The sequence below is a fragment of the Notothenia rossii genome (genome assembly GCF_949606895.1).
Source record: "Notothenia rossii genome assembly, chromosome: 3".
NCBI classification, from domain to species: domain Eukaryota; kingdom Metazoa; phylum Chordata; class Actinopteri; order Perciformes; family Nototheniidae; genus Notothenia; species Notothenia rossii.
The window spans coordinates 33,484,649-33,506,826 of record NC_136901.1 but is presented as its reverse complement, the minus strand read 5'-3'; the positions used below and the strand labels follow the sequence as shown (position 1 = coordinate 33,506,826).

Genomic DNA, 22,178 nt, shown 5'->3' with positions numbered 1-22,178 from the left:
GAACATTAAATCATAGGCCCTGTTTCATCTTGGGTCTCCATCCCACCCCGCTGTTAGCAACATAGCTACGGCTGTGCCTGTGTCTTCAGTGATTGGTGACGTTGTTGTTTTTACAGGAAGCATAACATGGGCTGTTGGAGAGTCAAAGGGTCACAAGCAGTACTCAGTGTTTGTGAAGTTTTTCTAATGAAGGAGGCTTTTTCTGTGTGTGTGTGTGTGTGTGTGTGTGTGTGTGTGTGTGTGTGTGTGTGTGTGTGTGTGTGTGTGTGTGTGTGTGTGTGTGTGTGTGTGTGTGTGTGTGTGTGTGTGTGTGTGTGTGTGTGTGTGTGTGTGTGTGTGTGTGTGTGTGTGTGTGTGTGTGTGTGTGTGTGTGTGTGTGTGTGTGTGTGTGTGTGTGTGTGTGTGTGTGTGTGTGTGTGTGTGTGTGTGTGTGTGTCTTCTTGATAAACACCCCAATTAAAGGTGGGGTAGGTAAGTTTCAGAAACCGGCTCGAGTGCACTAAAATTTGAAAGTACACAGCCAAAAAGAATCCGCCCCTTCCTTCAGACTTCCTTACAGAGCACCTCCTCCGCGAGAGCAGGCTGCAGTAATGTTACATATCAGGCAAAGCTAAACACATCTAGGTTAGCAATACTACACAGCCAAAGCAACTCCAATATTGACTCTGGTTTGACTTCTCCTAGTTTCCACTTTCTTTTTGTTCTTAATTTGCTCCGTTACATTTTTTCTTTTGCGACCAGTAGACAGTGTTGGACCTAACTCTGCCATGGTGAAAGTGGCCGCCTGACCTGTTGCTGGCGAGTCATTGAAGTACTGCTGCAATGCACGCCCAATGACGGCACGCCCAATAAGGGCACGAGATACATTTGTGCGTGCACGAGATGGAAGGCTGACAGACAGGGCGGCAGTATTACGGCTTCCACAGATGACATTTCTTTATGGATTTTTTGTCAAAACACTTAAGATATTCATTGCTATCGGGATGTTAAGAGCATTCCATGGAATATAACAAAAACTGTATCTTGAGCCGGTTTCTGAAACTTACCTACCCCACCTTTAATAAATGAGGTTCATCTGCACTCCAATATACATTTCCTATTAATACTAATATTCTTACTTTCTTAGTTTTTTTAGTATACATTTTATTGCACATTCCTTCTTTTTAACTTCTTATCTTTGTATGACTATTTATTTACATTTTCTAGAAATTTGAATTAAACATCTAATGTTAATTACATTTTATTTTGTATTGGATGTTTTGCTCTTTAATTATGCCTATATACGTATCTTTAAATTGTTCTTATGTTTATATATCATTTTTTGACTCTTTCTTTTAAGATGGATAAAGTATTCTGATTAATCTATACTAATAGAGATGTACATGTTTTCTCACTCGTCCTCTAGCCTCTTTTCTATTTCGCTGACTCCAAGTGTTATCTCTGCTTGCATTGCATATGTTCGACATTGGTGTTATCGTCTATTATATACGGCTTCACTGCCTGTGTGTGTATATGCGTGTGTCTCTGATTACCCCCCTGTCCACTGCTTGTCGGAGGTCACTTTGTGACCGTTGCCGTGGGCGACCAGATGGCTAATTGAGCACTCTGTCATGTCACATCCCTTCACTGGGGACTGAGCCAATCGGCACAGGCCAGACTTCTCAACTGCCGCCCCCACAGACATCACAGTCCCATCTTAACGGAGTCCAGCTTTAGGGCCCCAGAGGGAATGTTTAAAGGCTCACAGACAGAGCCTTGTTACCACTGATACAGCATCAAGCCACTGGCTTATTTACATTCTCTCAACCTGAGAACTTGGAAACTATGTGTGTGTGTATGCGTGTTAGACTCTCTTCCCTGCAGTTTGCTGATTAAATTCTGTCAGAGTCCATGTATTTACGATGCTGCTATTGGCACAGACATTGTCCGTGTTAGATTCAAAGCTAGATTAGAGGTCGCTACTTAAACTCACCCATGCTTTATGTCGCCCTGTTTCTGATTGGCGCTGTAGCATTGGCATTCAAATAACAATAATTGTTTCACTTGCTACAAGTAGCTACAATGCATGCACACTTTGAATAACAATTATTCTTAGAATTAACACTTGAAATAAGAATGAGAAATATCTCGGGTAAAGAAAATAAATAGCAACAAAATAATTTTAATCGTACCTTCCTTACTAAAAATAAATCGGGTCTGAATTAAAACCAATCACTTCTACTGACTTACAAACCTTGGCAAAAAAAAGGCTTATGGTTACACTCAATGATTTTCTTCACACACATCTTTAGCATGTAACAAGATCAATACATAATAATTATTAATGCCAGAATATTTTTCATTTTATGTCGAAAATGGCAGTGGATTTATAGAATATGCAATTATATATCAGGGAATCGCTAAAGATGACTAAGTATAACACATTTTATGTAAACAAATATAGCTTTTTATGGCTTCTCCATTGCATTAAAGATCTGAATGGAAAAACTTGTCCATGCTTTTATCTTCAGTAGACTCGACTACTGTAATGGTGTCTTTACAGGTCTCACTAAAAAATCTATTCGAAAACTGCAGCTGATTCAGAACGCTGCTGCTCGAGTCCTCACTAACACTAAGAAAGAGGATCACATCACTCCTGTTCTGAAGTCTTTACACTGGCTTCCTGTGTGTCAAAGAATAGATTTCAAAATACTGCTGCTGGTTTATAAAGCTTTGAATGGTTTAGGCCCAAAATACATTTCTGACCTCCTGCTAAATTATGAACCATCCAGATCTCTCAGGTCTTCAGGGACTGGTCAGCTTTTTGTCCCCAGAGTCAGAACTAAACATGGAGAAGCAGCGTTCAGTTATTATGCTCCAAATATCTGGAACAAACTCCCAGAAACCAACTCTGACTACTTTTAAATCCAGACTGAAGACTTTTCTTTTTGCTGCTGCTTTTAATTGAACTATTCACATCTTAAACTGCACTGTAACTGTTATTATCTTTGCTTTTTAATGCCATTTTCTTAATGTCTTTCATTTTTGTAAAGTACTTTGAATTGCCTTGTGTTGAAAGGTGCTATATAAATAAACTTGCCTTGCCTTACATAATTCAGGAATTTGACTGTTATGACATTATCTTTAAGTGACATTAGGCTGTAAAAAGCCTTCAATGCTATGCTGTACTTTATTTTAATGCAATTCAAAGACTATTAATGTGCATTTTCACACGTTTAATTAGTTTGACACAATCCACATATAGAACTTATTCAGATGGCTTTCTGACCAGGCATCAGCTAAATGGTGGAAATGTTGCTTCAATTAAAAATAGTTTCAATTAAAGTTATTTTATCTTCCTTGATGAGAGAGCTGGAGGTAGGGAAGATACAATCTGTAAGATATTGCCAAGGCTCGGCCAGAAAATCCAACCTCAGAAATGAAGCTAATTGAATTTGACAACGATAAGGTTGAATGTGGGGAGTGTTCAAGCTAGCGAGAAAAGGATGGAGAGGGAGTTGAGAAGAAAACGAGGCAGGAAGGCATCTAATTTAATTGGATAAAGAATAAAAGAAGATGGAGCATAAAACTATTTTTCTAAAGATACAGTACATGAAGGCTTAAGAACATCTTACCTTTGCATTTAGATGACCAAGTGACAGGTCATGACTGAATAAACAGTATAATCATGTTTTATGCACTTTTATTTCAGGAAAATGGATAAAAGTTCTGCTTTTCTGACGGGAAATAGTTACCAGTGTGTTGCTTAAGGACACTTCAACAAGGCTGCCATCTTAAAGCCATCGTTTATTTTAGTATTGTAAGATCTTTATTCGCGATTTTACATAAATAAGAGTGGGATTTAAAGATGCAATCACATGTGGGATGAGCCGAATCTTGATGAAAACGTGAACATATTCCAATACATTTTTATGTTTTCTACGTAACATTAAGCTGTAACAACGTACATGTACCGTCTATGGGACTAATAAAGGTATTCTGATTTAAAAAACAAAACAATGTGGCTATCCTGACAGCTAATAGCAACATGCTACGTTCTGTTGATGCAGCAATAAAGGCATACATGCTCTATCCCTAGGAAGTCTTTCCTTGTACGATGTGAGGGTCTAAGGTCAGAGGGTGTCATTTTTCTCATACTGATATTCTGCACAAACTGTGCTGTTGTATTTACTGTATAGTGTCCTTACTGTAAGGTAATTATTATATGTACAGCACTTTGGCTCGACCAAAAATCGTTTTAAAAATGTGCTGTATAAATAAAACTTGATTGATTCCCGCAAAGTGCCATGCTTCATTGCTAGATTTCCTACCATAGCTTAATATTCCCAGTGGAGTTTGATCATTCTATGATATGAAAACAATATTGTGTTTCCCTAATGAATGATTCTGAGGAATGACATGTTACAAATGAGTTTTTCAATGTGAGATGTGTTTATATATCAATATTAGAAGGAAGCTCATATTAACATTCTAAGCGTCCTACCAACCAGACCTAATATAGCCTCCCTGTTTTTGTGTTTTTATAGATGTATTCCCCTTTACTTGAGTCTTTTATCATAATAAATGAATAACAACAACCCTGGTTTCAACTTTGAGATAATGAATTTTTCAAATCACCCGATGGGTTTTTTGAATAATGAATTTAAATTCAGAGGTTTGAAGATTTCCTTGAACCATTAAGCACCACTTAACCCTTCTCTGGGATTGTCAAATTATATATGGTTTTATTGGAGGCTATTCTATGATTTGGGGGGTCAAGTACGGCCAGAATTATATTTAAAACTCATACTGGAGTATTACAGCTGCAGGTGAAGGAGAAATGTACAAAAATGTGATTTAAAGCATCAGAATGTTGCACCGCCACCATTCAACAAATGAGGGAAACCATTCCCTTTCTCATCTACTATGTTTTGCCCTTCATTGTAGATTTCCCCGTCCTTGAGCAGTGGTCCGAGAGCGCCTCCCTTTCCGAAGCTTCCCTCTTCATGGATGGCTTCCTCTACATCTCCACCGGCGCTTCCAAGACGACGTTGGACCGACGTGGAAGAGATGGTGAGCGATTTAAAAAAAAAAAAAAAAAAAAGTGCAACTGTTTATTTTCAAACCTCCGGCATGGCCAATCAATCCATCAATCCATTTGTAAGCAGTTTAAACTGCGTGTTTGTCAGAGGTCTACTCCAGTTAAGCGCTGAGCAATCAATCAGTGTCAGTCTGTCAGCTGTCAAACTGCCAATCGTTTAATCCGAACACTAAACAGTCCAGTCAAAACGATCAATGGATGTGTCTTTCACATTCGTTCCGCATCCGTCCTCTGGGAATACTTGTCGGACGGAAAGATGTTCTTAGACGACCCTGCAGTGAACACTCTACGGAAGTTCAAGGTAAATTAGGGTGAGGTTGAAAAATGTGGATGAAAATGAATAAAATAATTAAGTCTGTTCGAACCCACCTGAGAGAGACTAGCTCTCAAACTTCTGAATCTCTTCATTTTGTCTTCCAAGGCAGTTTAAAACTTTTAATCAGGCTCCATTTCACACTCAAACTCCTCAGCTGATGCTGCTGCACCTCCTGTTCCGCTATGGTCCCACTTCTCCAACAGCTGGAGCGTTGCTAGGGCCCATGGGTAATTAGGAGAGGGAGCAGGCTTTGGATGCTCCCCTTGGGGATGGAGGTTATTGGGAAGGTGGAGGATGGGGGGGGGGAATGGAGGACAAATGTAGGGAATGAAGGTTTCCGGGTGGGGGTGGCAGATTGCAGCTAGCTGCCAGTGGATGAGCGTACTCGCCTACGTCCTGGGCAAGACATCCATCTCCATTTCCTATCCACCCCCACATGCTCTACTCTCATTGGTGGATGTACATGTTACTAATGAACAGGGCTGAGGTTTGGGAAATTGCCCCTTAGAGGAGATGGGGGGGAAATTCCTTCCAATATCTATTGAAATTCTCCTTATTTGGAGAGATGGAATTCATTTACATTACATTTGTTGAAGGATAATTCCAATGTACTGCAATTTGGCTCTTGATGTCATAGTTGTAGGACATTAATTCTGTTGGTTATGACAATATTGTACTCATAAATGCTGAGATCTAGGAATATGGTTGCCTCGCTCCAGTGATGTCTTATTGGCCAAATGATAAAACTGGTTACGAATAAGACTGTTTTAAACTGTCTACCCGTTTAAATTGGCTTACCTTTTAAAAAGAGACACTCTTACACAAGTCAGTCCTCTATTTCTAAAGATTTCTGAACCTTTTATAAATCAAAATGGACAGTTGGGCAATTTATAATGATCAAATATACATTTGAAAGCAGATACAGACACGCTGGCCTTCAACTGACTACCCAAACACTTTTTTACCAGAATACATTTGCTAAATCTTAGAAAGACTTTGATATACATGTTGTATTATCAAATTCTGCAATTTAAAGTTGCAATAATAAAACAGTCACTTAGGGGTTGCAAGCTCTAACCCCATTACTGACACGTATACATTTACTGTTATTTTAACTTTATTTTGTCTCCAAGATGTGGACATGTCAGGTTATTTTTATAAATGCACCACCAGCTAAATACTAACTTCTTGTTTTCTGAAGGCTGTTGCTGGCTTATGTAGTGTTCACCTTTGGATGTCAGATCAGGACACAGACTTGCTTTGGTTTTGTAGAACTATAATGAATGCCTCAGGCGTCAGATACACACAGTTATTTTCTTTATTTTTTATCCTTCTGCCTTGACGCAAAATTCACTTGTGTGGGTATGTGTGGTCTGAAAATGAAAATAAATACTCTTTGCAAACGTGGTCAAACCAGCAATACAAGTCCAAGTCTGTATTGAGGGAATGTAGTATTTAGCAGTGGGTACAATAACATATACAGTAAAGTGAAATGATCTCATACAGCAATTTGCATGTATCTTAATTATTATTGAAGGATCTTTAGCCGTAGCTGATGTTAGCGTGGGTAAAAACAAACAGGCATTGAGGAAGGGACATCCTAAACATCCTAGCTTAACCACATAATGATCAACGTATCAGTTTTACGAACACAACAGGTAGCTTTACTTTGTTAAAGTCCTTTCATAGTGTAGCGCCAGACTAAGTAGTGTGTCGGCTGCATGGCAGGAGTTGCTATGGTGATAAATTGGCTTGTTAACTAGCCCCCTGCCAGAGCCTTTTGTACATTCTGTTCTGTGCTGAATGGCGGACAATAGAATCGTCATCAGGGCTTTTTTTGTGTGCGGAAAACAGCTTCCTGTGTCTGGAAATAACTTTGATGATAACAGTTAGAGCTAACTAAAACACAGTGGCGTTGTGAGCTGAAAAACCCAAACAACAAGCAAAAATAAGCCACCAAGGTTCTATGTAGCGTTGAGAGGGGGTGCAGAGTTGGGTCATTATTATCTTCATTATTACATTACAAGTTGTTATTGTATCCATATTTGATAACAAGCATCAGTCTTTTCCATGTTATGTTTAAAGTATTAATTTGGTATTAAAATGAAAATAACATTGGTTGGACAGAGTGTGTTTTGCTGTTTGCCGACAACATGACAAGCTGCTGAAGATGGAATAACGCTACAGGTCGCCATTTTGTCCTGGTCCATTTTAGCCACTGTTGTGCATTTTGTACCACTTACAGACACAGTGTATCCAAAGTGGTCTCCCTCCAGATAAGTGCTGGTAATATCTCATCCGATAAACACCCCGTTATGTCATCTATTATGAAAAGCCGTACAAAGTTTGGCTTTTGTGCTTTAATGGTGCTTTAACTGCTGAAAGATTCAGAGCGGTTGGGTTTAAAACTCAATGCGTTCAAACTTCTTCAGTCACGAAGAAGCCTTGTCAGGACTTTGTGGGCAAGGAGCGATGAGGTATTTTTGAATCTACTCCAAGATGCCTTTCGCTCCCAGGCTAATGGTTAGCTGGTCTATAGATACACCCCTGTTCTTAATAATTCATAGGTGGTGCTCAGGGCTTAATAAAAGCACTCTGCCACAGCACCTTAAACTTTTTGTCTGGAGACAACTCCAAGTGGCTTTCATGCCTCCAGTAATAGGAGCTAAATCGAGAGAACGACATTTATTAATTTGGCATACAATTTGGTAATGGCCTTGACTGAGGTGGCATGGGGGATCATTGTGCCAGTCCACCATAATGAAATAAAACACTGAGATGCCTCTGGGAATATAGATTAGTATTAGAGAAACAGTGTTGTGTTATTTGTGCCAGAATCAAGGTTGAACTGGTTTATTCTCCAGCGTGGCACCACTTTAATAGCTGTTTGCTGTTCGCTTGAGCTCCGCTCCATATTAGGTTTACGCAGTTGATTGTAGCATAAATGAAGTCTCCCCCTTAACGGGTACGAAAGTGACTCACACACACACACAAAGTAAGTAGCGTGTGTGTGTGTGTGTGTGTGTGTGTGTGTGTGTGTGTGTGTGTGTGTGTGTGTGTGTGTGTGTGTGTGTGTGTGTGTGTGTGTGTGTGTGTGTGTGTGTGTGTGTGTGTGTGTGTGTGTGTGTGTGTGTGTGTGTGTGTGTGTGTGTGTGTGTGTGTGTGTGTGTGTGTGTGTGTGTGTGTGTGTGTGTGTGTGTGTGTGTGTGTGTGTGTGTGTGTGTGTGTGTGTGTGTGTGTGTGTGTGTGTGTGTGTGTGTGTGTGTGTGTGTGTGTGTGTGTGTGTGTGTGTGTGTGTGTGTGTGTGTGTGTGTGTGTGTGTGTGTGTGTGTGTGTGTGTGTGTGTGTGTGTGTGTGTGTGCGCGCGCTCGTGAGAGCCTTGGGAGGAAAAAAAGAGCCAGTCGGCAGTTACTGTCTGAAATGGTGAGTGGCAGCGGGGAAATGGCAGTCCTGATTTCTGATTAGTTTGGTCTTCTCCTCATCAGCTCTGTTTTTTGCCTGCAACAGTAACTCACAACTGCCAGAGAGGGAACAGCAAGGGGGTGGTGTGGAGAGGAGAGAATTAAGTAGCAGCATGTTAACAGTTTTATTAAGGACACAAATCTGAGCCCATATGAACATTCAATTACTTGCATCTACAAAGCCGGAGTCCAGTTTTGGATAGTGAACCAAATATTAATTTAGCTAAGAATGTGCTGTCAAAGGATATTTAATTATCAGAATTTTAAAGCAGTCACATTTATGTTATTTTGTTTTATATTTTATGAGGAGCTCACAAAGCCTGTTTAAACAATTTGTCTTAATCCAATATGCTTTTGGAGTGCTCTTCTTAATGGGCCTCTGCTTGCCTAAATGAGCTAGTAGTGCTGTTGCTCAGGCCAGAAATACATGGCAGATAGTGTTTTATTTTATTTTATCTAATGCCATATCTGTCCATTCCTCTCTGTAATAAAGTGGGCTGTAATCCTGGCACAGACATATCGTTCAGATCCCTTCAGTTTCTCAATTTCCATTTTCCCCTGACAAGCTGTCAAGCAGATGTCTTCATCGCAGATATTTTAGTCTGATGACGAGATAGGCAGAAGATTGGCGGTAGGGGGATAGGTGGGAGAGCGAGCGAGCTAGGGAGGGAAGAGGGTGATTCTGGGGAAAGGGAGCTTTTTCGATGCATACTGAAAACAGGTATCTGTGCAATGTCAATAAAAAAGTTTACGGACACATTGGGTAAGTTTGTAGAAGTAAAGTTAATAATACACCTGGGAACACAATCAGACTCAAAACTTTTGAGTAAATATGTTATTCTGTAACTTGGGCCATTCAGTCAATGAACAATAAGACAGTTTAATTGCCACATTGATGACTTGATTAGTCTAATCAACCTGCTCATCTCGCATACGTGGAGCATTTAGCACATTTTACAAATTGCCTTAGTCAGAGATGAGGGAAAAAAAGCAGAAAAAGGAGAAGAAGGTTCCACACTTCCACGGGAAAATGCAATGCAGGGAGCACTCTTGGCGTAGAAGCTAATTGGCCCAATTTAGCTGGTGGAGGCATATACCACGGTTGGCTTCCGCTAGCGTTGTCTCTGGCGGCTGGTTGCGGACTCCCGCGGAGAGCGGCTGGGCCGCGGGGCCATTGCTGTGTGTGTGGAACAGCTGGCAATGGACGCAGCTGCTTGATTGTAAATCAAGCACTATTGTTCCCCACATTGCACGGATGCTTGTGTAGACGCTAGTGGTGTCCCACCCGCTAAGGAAATGCTGCACCACAAACAAAGAAGGATGCGTGCGCTTCGGTGATGTGCAGGTCTTTGATAAAGCCAGTTTCCTGTAGGAATATCCTGAAGGCATTCAAAGGCATTCAATGCTCTGTTAAGAAGTTACTTGTGCCACACATTCCAACAAAGCTGAATAATAGTTGCATTCAACTGAAAAGTGAAAAGTGAAACTCATTGCAGATATTCCACATTTACAAAGAAGTCGTGATGAAACTGACAGCGACCCCAGTGGTACAGGTTCTATCTTGTTCCTCCTTCCTGCCTGCATGGAGATATTCTTTAACCTTCAGGCCTCCATTGGAAATGTCTAAATCCTGTCATCATAGCCTCTTCTGTCTTCTACCAAATCCTTCATATGAAATCACAATCCGAACACACAAGAGATAACTGTATCTGAAATTACATTTGTCAAACATTGGTAGTCTCCCAACACCTTGTGGCCTCCCTTTAATCCCTCTCTTTTCACTGCCTCGTGTGTCCTCGGCCTTATGTGAGCATCTGTTCTTGTGGGTGTGCTGGCCATTATTAGGATAACTATTCAAAAAACTAGTTGTTGGAGTAGTGAGCTCATTCACGTGTCCACGTTTTCTGGACCCAGGGTCCCGTAGCAATTTGCTTTTCGGATTCACAATGGGATTTCTCTCCTTAGAGTTGAGGGAAAATTAAGAAAAGAAATGTGTGCAGATTTTGTCCGACTTAGTTCAAGGAGACATGATACGGATGCCACATGTGCCAACATTAAATTAGATCTATTAATATTTCTGATTCTTAGGACAATCGAGAAAAAGCCATGTCTTCTGTAAGTGCTTGTCACTGGATGTCTTCTGCTTGTAAGTAGTTGACTAAATATATTTATATTATTTATATTCGTCATTTAAGAAAGAAGTAAAGTCATTGAGTAATTCACAGGAAACGCAAAATATGAATACATTTAAATGTTACCTTATGACCCAGGTTTCAAAACTACTGGTCTTGGGCAGAATACCCTTTGTAAAGAAAAAACAAACGGTTTAATAAACCATCATATTGCAAATATTGGATTCTGACTCAATGGTGCTAGACTTAAAGGTCGGGCAATACGTACATTTCTAATTGCAAAGCAATATATATCAAACAAGTGTCAACACATTTAACTCAACACCACAAATGGGACATGCTAGACGAAAAGTCAGGGGTTAAAAAGGGGTTTTTCCTCTGGAGAACATGAATGTCAGAACAAATGGGCAATATGCCATCAAAAAGCTGTTTATTGTCCTTTACTACCCTTACATAATCTTGTGACCCTTCATATTTATTTTGTGGGTCCAGGTTAGGGCTCACTTACCCCTGGTTTGTACCTACCAGTAAATTAACCAATGCATAATCTCTACAGCCACAGGACCATTTTCAAACAACACTTCTAGAAAATCAATGTCATTACAGTCATCTAAAAGCCTATGAAAGCAATTGACTTCAGTTAGGAAATCGAGTCTGCCTCTTAAGAACACGATTGTGTGAGGGTTTCAGATTTTACAAATAAAATGACTCAGTAATCACCCCATTAGCAGAGGTACAGAGGGAACGAAGGCAAGAATTACAGACAATTATTGTACGAAATGTTCTGGAGTAGCACACGTAGGAAAATGATGGACGTGGCATTTTCTACGAAACCTATGCAAACCATGGACACATTTGCGAACAGAAGTAAAGCAATTCACATTATTTTCCATCACCAAGAAAAACGGTGGGTTCTGTCAGATAGATTGGGTTGATAATAATGTTAAATACCAGACTCTTTTTCTTTCTCTATCATCACGCTCAGACACAAACATGCAAAACTGTTACACTCACAGGTGATTTCAGATAAAGACAATTCTTCAGCTGGTGGAATAATTGTTCTTCGACACGAAGTAAGGTCAGAACAACAGTATTTCTCTAAATGCCACAGTAAGCAACAAAATATTAGTTATTCAGTCAGTTTTAAAGCTGTTTGTGTCCAGATTGTTTATCCGAGACGGAACAAGACAGAGATAGTCAGAGAAAGAACCATACAGAGAGACAGTGCAGGGGTGAATAGAGCAAAACTGACATTCTCCTTTCCTATGCTTATCACATCCTTTTTTTTTTATTGGAACTATATCTGTTCCTTCAGAAACATCACACACATTTGGCAGAGAAATGCACAATTAACATATTCATGAGACGAATCCAGTGGAAACTTTGGAGTTGCAAGCGACAGGGGGTACAAGTGTGGTGTGTGTGTGTGTGTGTGTGTGTGTGTGTGTGTGTGTGTGTGTGTGTGTGTGTGTGTGTGTGTGTGTGTGTGTGTGTGTGTGTGTGTGTGTGTGTGTGTGTGTGTGTGTGTGTGTGTGTGTGTGTGTGTGTGTGTGTGTGTGTGTGTGTGTGTGTGTGTGTGTGTGTGTGTGTGTGTGTGTGTGTGTGTGTGTGTGTGTGTGTGTGTGTTTGCGGAACACAAAAGCAGATGGCACGTTGACTTTGAAAATCCAAAATTAGGTATGTGTTCATGAACTTCATGCTCATTGGCTATGTAAATTGCACAGTCAGACAGTCATGAAAGACAATGCTGTGTGTTTCCCAGCCTTTTCCACTGGGATCATGTTTGCTGATTGAAATCTGCTCGATATTTAGAGTGTCTTAACTCACGTACAGTATACAGCTTGACTAAGTTGTCCTCTAATTGAAAGCATATGGAAGAGACATAACTAAGTCTCCTCTCTTCAACAATAATATGTTTGTATTCTTCTCTCCATGTCCATACGTCTTTTGTTGATTTGGAAATGAAGACCACAGTCTGCCAGTTATGTTTTGACTTACTTTCGAACTACTATTTAGAGCTGCTTGGTTTGGTTTTGGGATATTTGTGTTTTAGAGTTAATCTCACTCTTTAGAAGAAAGAAAGTGGAGGCCTTTGACAGTGTCACATCACAATACATTCATCCATGTGTGAAAGCCGAATGCATAGTGTCTTATCTCTAAACGTTGAAACAGTTTTGCAGTAGCGCCGTTCTGTCTTATTAAGAGTCATTAGCTGTGTTTAATAGGGTGCTTATTGTTCACCTACCAATCATTTGCATTGCAGGCTATAATTAATATCTTTTTCTGACTACAAACAATAGGCAATTTGCAAAATGTATCAGCATGCAAATGGATGGCTCTACATTAGTAATCCAACATATCTTGGAGAATGCATAAGGAAATATGCATCATATCAGTGATCCAATATTACATACAGTATCTGTTCCCACTATCTCTGATTTATATGTAATCTGGCACCTTTTATTTGGATGTCCGAACAGTGTTGACGAAATATGAAGTCCATTGAAGAAACGTATTGCCCAGAATTTTAATGGAGAAAGCTCCGTTTTCCTTCTTGCAGAACTATGCAAACATAACCTACTGTGCATATACCAGGATGCATTGCACATGAACTATTTACATCTGGCAAACATATAGTGATGCTAAAAGGATTTGTACTCCACACCGGCAGAAGCTAAGATAGCAACAACCCTTTCCTATTTCCCACATTGACAGCGTATCACCACCTTATTTCTTACTTTTTGACCTTTTCATAATAAAAGCCCATCTTAGATTATCTCTGGAAGGTCTCCAGCATACCTCTAAGTGAGCAGTTAAATGTTCAAGCAATAATGCCCAAGCTCTCTTACATGTATCTGAAAGTTTTTCTCATTACATGTTTGTGTGTATTTTTAGACATGGCGCGTCGTTGGTGTACATTGGAAGGCGGTTTCTTGAGTTACTACGAGAGCGAGCGAAACCCGTCGGCCATCGGCAGGGTGGACGTGTCGGAGGTGGTGAGCCTGGCTATCAGCAACACAGAGACGATGACTGGAGCCGGGTAAGAACACACACTATGTACATACAGTACCACTGCTGTCGAATAAAAACGTTCTACCTCTAAAATCTTCTGGAAACCTTTAAGCAAGATAAATTGTTCGATTTTCATACACATATTTGTTTAAATTATTCACTGGTTGGATTTAGACTTATTGTAACATAACATGTAATATTGATCTAAATCCTGTGCATTAATTGGTGATGTACATAACATTCAAAGAGTACATAAGTCCACACACAAACACATACCAGTACAGTCAAATCCATTTTATTTGCCACTATATCATAATTTAATAATTCATTGTTCTACCTGCTTTAAGCACACACGCCACCCATACAAAAATACATTTTGAAATGATTTATTTTCTTTTACTTGCTTGTATTACATTTACTGCACTTGTGTTTGATATATTAACATAAACACCAAGCCATGTAAACACACACTGCCGCATACACACTTCCTCTCCCTCATCATATGCCTCATTAGCATAATCTTACATTTGAGCATTATTCAATTTAACAGAACCTATCAAGGCTTTATGACGGCTATATTTCCTGTTTACTTTGGCGGGGATGCGGGCGAACGGCGGCGCTTTAACTGCCCTCCCTCCGTTCACTTTGTACCGTTACACCTCCCCCATCGCTTCTCTCTTATGATTCAGTTAGAAAAGTTGCGCTGACAACCAACTTTTCTTTTTATTTCATCTGGAAACACACTGAGAAAAAACCGATGTCTCCATCCTCTCTTCTCGCATCGTCCCCGCTCCCATTGGGTCACGCTGTATGTGTGTGTGAGTTTGTGTGACGCTGTGTGTGTGTGTCTGATTTAAAGCACAAGCCAGGCCCTTAATGACGGCAGCAGATGCTATGAAAAGAAAACAATGCTTTTATTTGTATTAATGTTATTTACACAGCTATTAGAAACACATCTGGCCAGCTAAAACTATGACCTTTAATAAGCTGGTCTTATCATCACCGCCATAATAGGTTACTATAGTAATGCTGTGTGCTTTAAAGTAGGGGGAACCTCCGGCCTCCGGGCCGTACACGGACTGCGAGACCATTTGGTACGGCCCTCGAGGTAATTTATAAACACACGCAAAAAAGAAAAAAATTAAAGAAATATAGAACGCAAAATAATTTAACAAGCGAGTGCCTGTTTTTCCTGGCCAAGGTCAGGGTCCTTGAACACAACACGAGCCTAACGTGTCGTCACGTGGTATATGTCTCGTCTGAAAGCAGGGTTGGGTTCCAATAGTCCATTTAGCTTAGGAACCTTCCTAACCAAGTGAAATGACCCGGAAGTACGTCAGTTGCAGCCATGTTAAGTGCCGTTCCAATTCTCCAAATGAAAGAAAAGGAGGTTTCAAACTTCCTTTATAACCTCCTTTAGCTTAGGAACCACTGGACCTCCCTAACCGAATGGAGAGGAGAAAATGCTGCCCCACAATGCCTTGCAGCCGCAGCGTTTGCGTCACACAACAGTTGGCCGTTCACGGACACAAACGATTATGACGGAGAAATTATATCATGAAAGTTACGGTGCTTATTAAGCATTTTAAAACGTATGTGGTAAGTTGCCAAAGTGCTTTGTTTTGAACGTTCATCAGTATTATAATCAAAAAGAGAAATATGAACGTGAGTTTTTACTGAAATGATCAAATAAAGTCAACATTTCACTGAGCTGTGTGGGGTTTGTTCAACTTTTAAAAGATGTTTGAATGGTGATGTACACAGTGATAGGTGTTAAGGACTAACGTTTATAATAAATACATTTGTATTGATTTTAAAATATTTTCATACAATCATACGTATTGGGATCATTTGTATTAATGTGGACCGGAGGGAGAGGGTGACGAGCATAAATTTCACTTTCCTTTTTTATTTAAATTACAACTTTGGTCATGAAGAATATTTTTCTCTGCTGTCCACGTTCATAAAGCATAAAACAACAGAATCAGAGCACGGTGCAGAGTCTCTAGATGAGTTTACAGTAGTCCCTCGTTCTTATTAAACATCCATGTTGTAGTCCGCGGTATAGAACACTGTAGTTTCCATAGTTTCCCCACAGCAGCAGACGCACACAATGACGTCCGCTGGCGCATCATAAACACGTCAGATAGTGAGAGTGCATTCGGATTCTCTAAAGTACCGCAGTCTCTTCTCCTAAGTCCTTTTTAATTCTCCTATCCACTATCCCTTAACCCCGTGACGTTTCACTCAGAGGTCAAGGAATAGGAGATAGGGTTAGAATTTAGGAGCTGATTTTTGGATTATCGGAACGCAACCCAGGTTATGGCTGCTGGTTATGGCTAGAAAGGATCCGTCTTGTGTAAATATGACATCACGTTCTCGTTGTAATCGGAGTGGCTCGGAAACACATCTACAGCAGTAACATGCAACATACACATGAATTCAGCAGCAATATTAATAGAGAAACATCAGACTTAATAGTAAAACACTGAAAGGAAACATTTTATTGCACTAGGAGCTATCTTGGGACTTTTACTGCGACAACGTTGACTTGCCTGTGAATAAAAAATAAACCATAGTGTTGGTGATCTACAGTACAGTGTTGTCATTCTTCTTTGAACACCAGCAAGACCGCTAACACCCTATTTCAACGATCACACTCCCTTTAATTGACATAATTAATAGTTAGTTTAGCTTCTCACCATCATTTGCTGTGGCCAACTGATGTTAACGATCGTAACTGAAAGGCTGCCTGCCAAAAGTAAACATTCAGCAACGTGACTTGCAAACTCTCGCGAAAGTTTTACACAAGACGGATCCTTTCTAGCCATAACCCGTCTGACAGGGTGTAGTGCTGACGGAGAGCACCTGAACGCCGCTCCGGCACTTCAGATAAGGAGCCATACACATGCCACAGTTTTTGCGTGGCTGTGTCTTTACTCTTTAGTTGTGAGCCCAGTGGTGAGCTGCTCATCTGTCATGCTGATCATACAGTCAATAACTTTGTTGTTATTAGCATCTGGTTAGCTAGCTATGCTAACGAATATAAGAAGCTTTTTCTACAACCAGTGAGGTAAAGGCACATCTTTATATGATCATTATAATTAAAAAAATAAGAGAATAAAGTAAACAGGTATAAAATACTATATGACAGTAAAAAAAAGTTTTTATTAATAAACAAGAATACAGTTTGAAAGGGGAGTGATTTGTAAAATATCCATAAAGAAAAAGAAATCTGCTTCCAGTTCTGTTTCATCTGGGTGTTGAGAGATGTATCCATAGATCTCCTAATGTTGCTCTCAAAGTGCACCAGATTGATGCTTTTAGTTTCAACTTTTAAAAGAAAATCTTCCCGGTGGAGCATGCCCCCGGACCCCCCTAGAGGAGTTTAGCCCCCCCCCCCCCACTTAAATCATGTTCACATGGATAGGAAACTAAATACATTTGCACACATCTTGTGTCCATATCTTTCTGTAAGATATCTGGATTAAGAGGTTGCTTTTTCTTTGCTCAGCATGAAAGAAAGGCCAAATGATTGGGCTGTGATTTTTGTGTTTCTAAGCAGAGGTCAATAATTTGTAGGGCCCTCGGAGGATGTTGAAAATATTGAAATGGCCCTTGAGAGGAAAAAGGTTCCCCACCCCTGCTTTAAAGCAACACTGCGCCATTTTTAGCTTACATGCCAGTTACAGGTCATGGCGTCGCCCCCAGAAATGCTATTACTTCTCCGTCGCCAGGCGCTCATAATGGCTAATAAAATAATGGCGTTTCACTAGATTAAACTCTGCCTCACTCCCTCTCACTTCTGCAACTTCCAGCGTTCCCAGCATGCCGAGCGGGGACGCCTCACCTCTTGAGTGTCTGCCGCTCATGAATATTAACGTATGTAAATGACACACTCCTTACCGGCAGCCTATCGCCGCGCCGCAGGAGTCCGTAGGTGTCGCTTTCATTAAGCACAGCGTTTGGGTAATTTCACCGTGGCAGAGGACACCGGGAATTACACGTACTGTACTTCTGCTAAAGTCCTATTAATATTACAAACCCACTCTGCAAAGGCAGTATGTTGGCTGGTGATAAGTTGAGGTTTTAAACAAGAATATTTCCAAGTTAATTCTGACCTTCGACAAACTCTCTTTTCCGTTTTGCACCATTTCACACTCTGTCTTTCTCTCTCACACACCATGAGAACAAGCTGAATTTTAAATAGATAATAATTTAGAGGGGCTCAGGTGCTACCTCTGCCATGGAGATGGGTTAGATATATGAGGGTTGGGGAATTAAGACTTTCTCAGAGCACACAAAAGCCTTAAGGAGAAAATAAAAGGCTACAGAAATACATATGGATAACGCTATGCCTGTTCAAACCACAGGTGTATATTCTGCATCAAATTCCTCCACAAGGAAAAGTTTCAAACTCTGTGAACTTAACTCAGCCTCAGAAAGTACTTTTGCTATAGAGCACTAAAATCAGAACATTAACTTCCAGTGAATTTACCTAAACCTATATTTACTTTCGGCTCAGTTTAATGAAAGCAATTGACTTGAAAGTCTGTATATAAACCATGGCTTAAGGCTATTCTAAGTTCCATTTTATTTATAGGTCTTTCATCAAATGATTGCCCTTTTATTTTTTGTAGTAATTGTAATTTTAGACAGGTACACATTAAGGCTGAATACAGTTTGCCGGTTATTCTGCTTATCACCTGCTTCTTGTGAGCCTATAGCATATTGAGAGTAAAGTTGGAAAGAAGAAGGAAACAAGTATTTAAAGGATATATAGAGACATGTTCAGAAACACAAATGGTTTACAACTGTACACACAGTATAAGAGCGTGTCCTGTCTGATGATAGTTATATTTCTCTCTCATCTCAAGTTCCATGAATGAAAAATGAAAACACCTTTCACTCTTTCTCTGTATATCTCGCTATTCTCCCCTGCCACTCCCTCCCTCTGGGACTCCCATGATGCAGCGTTCATCTTCTCATCCCCGCGTCTCCTCCTCCACCGTACCATTTGCCCAGCCCATCACCGCACAACTCCGCCACTCCATGCTTTGCTCTCCCACTGGGACTCCCTTTAACAAGCGCCTGCACACCTGCCGGCGGAAAAAGAGTGTTCGGGGGGTGGGGGAGTAGGAGGTAGAAGAGGGCGAGGGTGGGGAGGGGGTCACACGAGAGCACACAAACACCCGTGTCTAGCCTGTTTCCCCTGACACGTCTGAAAGGAGAGCAACTGAGCGCTGCCGTGACCCCCGTGACACGCCACCTTAAACACCCACCGCCGTAGCATTTAGAGCCTCCCTCGCTGCAGCGCACCAATGGAAACGAGGCCACTATTAAGAAACTGATAGTCTAACCTGTGTACACACACACACACACACACACACACACACACACACACACACACACACACACACACACACACACACACACACACACACACACACACACACACACACACACACACACACACACACACAGGAGCAGAAAGACCAACAAAGATTAAGAGCTCCCTTTTTGCTTCCAACAGCATCACTTTAGCCTGCAAGTGAAAAAAAACGTGTTTGCGTGTGCAAGGATTATATAGTCAGTGTGAACAAACTAATAAAAATGTTTTTGACGACCCAGGGGGTGAAGGTTCCTCACTGACTGACTGACGGACATTTTGCGAGAGCATATTCAGCTTCAAGTCAAAATACACTTTATTTGACCTTTTTTATGTTTTAATCAGAGGATGCTTTCTCTTCAACTGTCAAAAAAATATTAAGTTGAATTAGTAATTTTCTTTATTTGTAGAAATTCTAGAATAGGCTACAATAAAACATACATTTATAAACAGAACATATATTATTTTTCATCTTTTGTTGAGCAAAAATATTTTTTATAATGTATAGATGAGATCAGTTTTTTCCATCATTTTCAACTTACACAACTTTACCGTGAATTTTATTGACAGGTGTGTAGGAAGAAACGTATAATTAAACACAACTTATACAACTTAAATCATTAGTTTTGAAATAGTGACAAACCAAGGCAAACATTAAGGGCCTGAGCTTATTACGCCTACATAAATTCAATCAACAGTGTCTAGAAATATGTTTAAAATAATTGTAATAATTGACGGTTGTTGATGCCTTTGTCTTTTATTTAAACAGTATCATATACTTGTAATGCTGTGCACGTAAACAGTAACTTACAAGCATATATTTAGTTTGATGGAAACGCATCACACACACAATAAGCTGCTCTGTTTTTATTTGTTAATAAACAGATTTAGGTGTTTTTCCCCCGATTTATGAGTGGTTTCGAGGACACTTTTGAATTCCGGATATCTAACCGCGTGTCTCCGGCAGGGCTGTGTTTACCGTGGATCTGTACCTGCGGACGGAGCGGGGACTGATTGTCGGTGCGGAAACACAGGAAACACAGCATGACTGGATCCAGGCGCTAACAAAGGTGACACACTTTGCATACAGCTCACACACACACACACGCACACGCACACGCACACGCACACACACACACACACCCTTTTAAAGTTTGTTTTCCTCTTAAAGTTAAAAAGAATAAAACTGTGTGAATGTGCTGCAGAATAACATTACACATCCATTTCACTCTTGCTTTGCATTATTGCCCTCAGTGAGCCCCTGTGCTTCTTTCAATAAGACAAGCGGTCTTACTACCCTCCCCCCCACCCCGACATGCGTACAGGAAGTTCATAACAAAACCCTACATAAATATGCCCCCTATTCCTTTGTATCTCTGTAAAACCAGGCAACACAGTCATAGACAGTGGGTGGTATTGCCACATTAGTCCATATGTCTCTCCATCTGTGTAAAGGCCTTTCTCACCTCCGTATTTCAATTTGAATCACACAACAACGGCCAGACTGAGCAGGAGATATGGAAAAATAATTCAACCAGGGAGCAGAAACTAAGCATAGGTTTATTTTGACAAGCCTGCATATGTTCTGCATTTTTCAGCTTCGAGGTGATACGCCACAGTGAAAAGATCCAGAAAAAGTTCCTAATTTGTTCTCTGTTTGTGACTGGCAGTGCTTCGTCCCGTCTAAAGTGGAAGGGCTGGTGCAGAGAGAGGGCGAGCTGATTGGCAGACTGCACTACAAAGAAGGCCACGACCTGTACCACTGGAGGGTGGGCTGGTTCGTCCTGGAGGGCTCTGCGCTGCACTTCAGCTCGGGAGAAGAAGAAGAAAAGGAGGAAATGCTGCAACTCAAACAGCTTCAGGAGCTCAGTAAGCCTATAGCATTTTCATTTGACTATTTCTCATAACAAGTACTTTTATTTAGTAATGCTTTAAATACATTGAGCAGACAAAGGGTAACGGTACGTCCACACAGCAGCTTTGAAAAAATCTTGAAAATCTTGGAGCTGGGCGTGTCTGAGAGCTTGGGGATTTTTTGCGAGCAACGCGACCAACAACCAATCACATGAATATCCCGCCCCCGACATACAAAGCAAAAAACCCCGTGGATTTATATATTATATATATATATATAAACTCCCCAAACAGGCGAAAACCTACCAGTTTCCCCCACTGTCTCTGCCACCTCCCTCCATGCCTGGTTTCTCCGGTTTGAATCCCGGTAAATAGTTCTGGTCGTAAAGAACCGGGTGATTTGCTACCGTAATTTCTCGTTTGGAATATGAGGAAATGAACTGCGGTATGTCTCTCCCAGCTTGCACGCGGTTTGATTGGCTAGCGCTTGTACTGTCAGATTTGCATAAACGGGATTTGATTGGCTGACGCTTCCAGCTCAGCTTCAAAAGTTGAACATTGCTCAACTTTTGAATCCTGAAAATCCTGGAAATCTTCGCTTTGCTTCCCCACAATGCAGTTCGGAGAAAACCGAGGCAAAGTGACGTCACCCCCATTCAAAGTGAATGGGCAGAGAAGATGTTTTTAAAGCTGCTGTGTGGACGTACCGTAACAGTAGGATAAGTTGAGTAGTAGAGTAACATATAGCACAAGTTAATAAATAAGAACAAATAAGCACACCTCCATGTTAAAAATACAAAATAATGAATGATAATTTTTCATTTAATTTGCTTTTTTTTCATATTTCGTATTAAAGTAATTAAAAAGTTATTTTAATATTGTAATACTTAGCTTAGGTTAATGACTAGATTGTATTTATACGATTGTTTTCATT

At 40.5% G+C, this 22,178-nt stretch overlaps 1 protein-coding gene across 1 annotated transcript in view; it reads left to right on the top strand.

Annotated features, from left to right (window-relative positions):
• Nucleotides 1-22,178, top strand: part of arap2 (ArfGAP with RhoGAP domain, ankyrin repeat and PH domain 2) — a gene marked incomplete at its 3' end in the record, with an annotated part of 108,313 nt that overhangs the window by 61,385 nt on the left and 24,750 nt on the right. The window contains exons 15-18 of the mRNA XM_079671151.1: nt 4,927-5,052; nt 13,885-14,029; nt 20,358-20,460; nt 21,061-21,259. Of these exons, the coding sequence (XP_079527277.1) occupies nt 4,927-5,052; nt 13,885-14,029; nt 20,358-20,460; nt 21,061-21,259 (573 nt within the window). The remainder of the gene's footprint in view (nt 1-4,926; nt 5,053-13,884; nt 14,030-20,357; nt 20,461-21,060; nt 21,260-22,178) is intronic.